This window comes from Lutjanus erythropterus, chromosome 16, assembly GCF_056507025.1.
Source record: "Lutjanus erythropterus isolate fLutEry1 chromosome 16, fLutEry1.hap2, whole genome shotgun sequence".
In the NCBI taxonomy this organism is placed as follows: Eukaryota; Metazoa; Chordata; class Actinopteri; order Lutjaniformes; family Lutjanidae; genus Lutjanus; species Lutjanus erythropterus.
Window position 1 is genome coordinate 38,060,001 of NC_139332.1, and position 5,000 is coordinate 38,065,000.

The 5,000-nt window shown below is 46.4% G+C and overlaps 1 protein-coding gene across 1 annotated transcript in view; it reads left to right on the plus strand.

The window, feature by feature from the left end:
* LOC146313660 (uncharacterized) overlaps positions 1-5,000 on the plus strand; it is a 14,789-nt gene that overhangs the window by 4,661 nt on the left and 5,128 nt on the right. Inside the window, exon 2 of the mRNA XM_084739663.1 lies at positions 4,787-4,870. Within this exon, the coding sequence (XP_084595789.1) occupies positions 4,787-4,870 (84 nt within the window). The remainder of the gene's footprint in view (positions 1-4,786; positions 4,871-5,000) is intronic.

A 5,000-nucleotide genomic window follows, 5' to 3' on the forward strand; every position in this document is an offset into this window, starting at 1 on the left:
TATTTAAATAAAAAATGAAACTAATGCAGCGTATGTAGGACTTTTTTTAAGGATAAAACACAAGATACAACAAAATCTAAAACAGACACAGACAAACAAAACAAACAATAATATAAACAACAATTACCAAAAAGAAACAGCACTAAACAATAATTGAAACAACAATGACGGAATAACAAACAAACAACAACTAAAACCATCAGTGAAATCATGAAATACGACGATGAATCTGCTCCTAGAAAAAATGTGCACTTTTCCTTTAAAGTGAAATCAGGAGGACTGAGACCACAGACAAACTGAGACAATCAGGAGTCCAGTGGCTCATGTGTTTTTGCTCTGTAGCGCCACCTGTCTGTCTGTGTCGGTCCTGTCAGCTTTCAGAAATATTTGACCAGTTAAAGCTGAGCTTAACTTCTAAAAAGTTAAGTTTAGTTCAAAGGTTTCAGGTGAATAGTTCATAACCGTCATTTTAGACTAGTCCAAACTGATCAATCTGTTTTCACTGTTTATTTTAGTTGTTTTCAGGAATAAAAAACTTTTCTTTTCTTTACTCCCATGATGCTTTGCCTTGCAGTAAAAAAGAAAACATCTGCTTCCTGAGGCAGCTGCTGCGTTCCAACTGAAATTAAGAAGAAAAAGAGTCATTTTCTCAAAGATTCTAACAAATGAGACACGGCAGTGAGACGTCTTCAGGTTCAGAAAACTCGGTTCATTCACTTTATTCATGTGATAAATATACAAACATTTATTATTAATCTGCACGAGAAATAAATTAGAATCAGAAAGAGCTGCGTCTCTGCTGCGTCTCTGCAGTGTTTCTCCTGCGTCTCTGCAGCGTCTCTGCTGCGTCTCTGCAGCGTCTCTGCAGCGTCTCTGCAGCGTCTCTGCAGCGTTTCTGCTGTTTCTCCTGCGTCTCTGCAGCGTCTCTGCAGCGTCTCTGCTGTTTCTCTGCTGCGTCTCTGCAGCGTTTCTCCTGCGTCTCTGCAGCGTCTCTGCAGCGTCTCTGCAGCGTCTCTGCAGCGTCTCTGCTGTGTTTCTCCTGCGTCTCTGCAGCGTCTCTGCAACGTCTCTGCAGTGTTTCTCCTGCGTCTCTGCAGTGTTTCTGCTGCGTCTCTGCAGTGTTTCTGCTGCGTCTCTGCAGCGTCTCTGCAGCGTCTCTGCTGCGTCTCTGCAGCGTCTCTGCTGCGTCTCTGCAGCGTTTCTGCTGCGTCTCTGCAGCGTCTCTGCTGCGTCTCTGCTGCGTCTCTGCAGCGTCTCTGCTGCGTCTCTGCAGCGTCTCTGCAGCGTCTCTGCTGCGTCTCTGCTGTGTTTCTCCTGCGTCTCTACAGCGTCTCTGCAGCATCTCTGCTGTATCTCTGCAGCGTCTCTGCTGCATCTTCCTGAAGACAGTTTATGAATCTTTATGAAGGTGATGATCAGATGATTTCTACAAACATGTCAGTTGTTTCTGATCTTTGTTGTTTGTGATTCTGGACGAACATTCAGCTTCTCACAGATCAAAGTCACGTAGAGACACGTCTGTCCAACAGTCTGAGGTGAACTCTGACATGTTCTTATATCAGAGGATGATCCAACAGGTGGAGCAGATTAAACCTCTGTGTGTGTGTGTGTGTGTGTGTGTGTGTGTGTGTGTGTGTGTGTGTAAGTTAAACTGCTGCAGGAGCTGAAGGTTCTTTATTTATCTGTTTGTTGAGAGCAGTGAGAACCACATGAATCATGTTGGAGGGAGACAAGAAAGATAAACACACACACACACACACACACACACACACACACACACACACACACACACACACACACACACAGATGATGAAAGCTGAGAGTAAATAGATCTTCAGGAATTAAAGAGTTTCCCATCCTATATATCTGTGTGTGTGTGTGTGTGTGTGTGTGTGTGTGTGTGTGTGTGTGTGTGTGTGTGTGTGTCTAACTCCTCCATGTTTATATGATCCATCATAAACCTTCACTGTGGTTCCTCAGTTTTAAACAGTCCGTCTGGATCAGATCCATATTTGGAGCCGATCAGAGACTCAGAGTCTCATCACAGATCAGCTCATCATGTTTCATCTTCTTCAGTTTGGTTTGAAGTCTTTTATTTATGTATTTTATTATTATCATCATCATCATCATCATCATCATCATCATCATCATCATAATCATCATCATCATTATTATTATTATTATTATTATTATTATTATTATTACGTCATGTTTGTTCTTATTTTGTCCTAATATTTACATGTAACACCTTCTTATCTTACATCTCATTTTATTTTATTTATTTTATTTTGAAGCCAGGTGAGTTTAGACAAAATGTCCTTTATAAAAGCTGACTTGACTTTATTCTATTATATAAGTTCTATCTTTTAATTTAAGATAAAATAAAATAAGACAAGATAAAGTACGATTAGATGAAATAAGAGAGAACTTTGTTATCATGAAGGAAATTCTGGTGTCAGTTGCTGCAAAATTAGAGAAAAACAATAGAGCATCAAAAATACATGAGATGTAAAACATAAAGTATAAAAGGAGTAAATACAAATAAATAAGATAAAGATAAACAGATTTATTGCATCAGATAAAAATAAAGTGATTTAATTCACACTTTGCTTGAATTTTTCCTGATGAGGACCAGTGACTGTTTACCTGCAGGCCTCTTTACCGTAATGTCTGAAGTATGAGAGCAGCTGGATTTAACCTCCTTCAAACAACAAACGTCTGTTGAACAGTAAAATGAAAACATGCTGAGAATCTGATGTGAACGCACCCCGACACCCTCCTACACACTGAGTGTGTATTGAAGGCAGATGGTGGAAGATGAAAGACTGATGGAAAAAAAAATATCTACAACAACAGATCCAAACATGAGACACACCTTTACTGGAATATTTGATGTCAGATGTGTTTCAGATGAAGAACAGTTTTATCTGTGTGTGTCCTGCAGAGAGCTGCAGGCAGGGAGGGTCAGACTACTGTGGAATGTAATCAGTTACTCAATAATGTAATTAGTAACATAATTTGTTGGAACAAATGTAATCTGACTGATTTATTCTCTTCTTTTAAGTAAATGCTGTGAAAAACTGAAATTAAATGAATATTACAAACACAAAATAAAAATATGAACACACACCATCTGCTGGCAGCTTCCAGCAGATCAAACCCTTTTTCTCTCTAATTGGTAACAAAGCATTTGAACGCAGCATTCTGCCTGCTCAGTGTAGTTCACAGGGTCGACCAGTAGGTGTCGCCACCATCAAAGAAGTTAGGTACACTTACAAAAAAAACTTGTTACAGTAAACAAAGAACAAACAGTTCAAGAACACTTCAGATGTCAGATCCATCAAGAATAAACTGTTACCTCAGAGGAGGAGAAGAAGAAATCCAACAGATCTAAAGCTGTCAGACGCTCGACGGTCAGACGCTCGACGGTCAGACGCTCGACGGTCACACGCTCGACGGTCAGACGCTCGACCGTCAGACGCTCGACGGTCAGACGCTCGACGGTCACACGCTCGACGGTCACACGCTCGACCGTCAGACGCTCGACCGTCACACGCTCGACGGTCAGACGCTCGACCGTCACACGCTCGACGGTCAGACGCTCGACGGTCAGACGCTCGACGGTCAGACGCTCGACCGTCAGACGCTCGACCGTCACACGCTCGACGGTCAGACGCTCGACGGTCAGACGCTCGACGGTCACACGCTTGACCGTCAGACGCTCGACCGTCAGACGCTCGACGGTCAGACGCTCGACGGTCACACGCTCGACGGTCACACGCTCGACCGTCAGACGCTCGACCGTCACACGCTCGACGGTCAGACGCTCGACCGTCACACGCTCGACCGTCACACGCTCGACCGTCACACGCTCGACCGTCAGACGCTCGACGGTCACACGCTCGACCGTCAGACGCTCGACCGTCACACGCTCGACGGTCACACGCTCGACCGTCAGACGCTCGACCGTCACACGCTCGACGGTCAGACGCTCGACGGTCAGACGCTCGACCGTCAGACGCTCGACGGTCAGACGCTCGACGGTCAGACGCTCGACCGTCAGACGTTCGACGGTCACAGGCTCGACCGTCACACGCTCGACCGTCACACGCTCGACGGTCAGACGCTCGACGGTCAGACGCTCGACCGTCAGACGCTCGACCGTCAGACGCTCGACGGTCACACGCTCGACCGTCAGACGCTCGACGGTCAGACGCTCGACCGTCAGACGCTCGACGGTCAGACGCTCGACCGTCAGACGTTTGACGGTCACACGCTTGACTGTCACACGCTCGACGGTCACACGCTCGACCGTCAGACGCTCGACCGTCACATGCTTGACTGTCACACGCTCGACGGTCACACGCTCGACCGTCACACGCTCGACCGTCAGACGCTCGACGGTCAGACGCTCGACCGTCAGACGTTTGACGGTCACATGCTTGACTGTCACACGCTCGACGGTCACACGCTCGACCGTCAGACGCTCGACGGTGAGACGTTCGACGGTCACACGCTCGACCGTCACACGCTCGACCGTCAGACGCTCGACCGTCACACGCTTGACGGTCACACGCTCGACAGACACACGCTCAACCGTCACACGCTCGACCGTCACACGCTCAACCGTCAGAAACAGGACGGTCAGAAACAGGACGGTCAGAAACAGGACAGTCAGAAACAGAACGGTCAGGAACAGAACGGTCAGTGCTGCAGCGACAGACCGGAGGATGTTTCGGTGTCTCGATGTCCTCGGATGTGAACGTCTCTGTGTTTGTGTTTTCAGTGTGTGACGCTCAGTATGACGACTACACACCGTCTCCAGAGTACGACTCCGACTACAACGCCACCTTCGACTACAGCTTCTACAGTAAGTCTCACACAGGTGTTTCCTTCTGACAGTGAAGTCAAATCTACCTTTGACTCCACATCACAGAGTCGCTTCAGAGATTTTTCAGATGAACTTTATCAGTTTTAAAGGTTGTTGTTTCTGTGGTGCG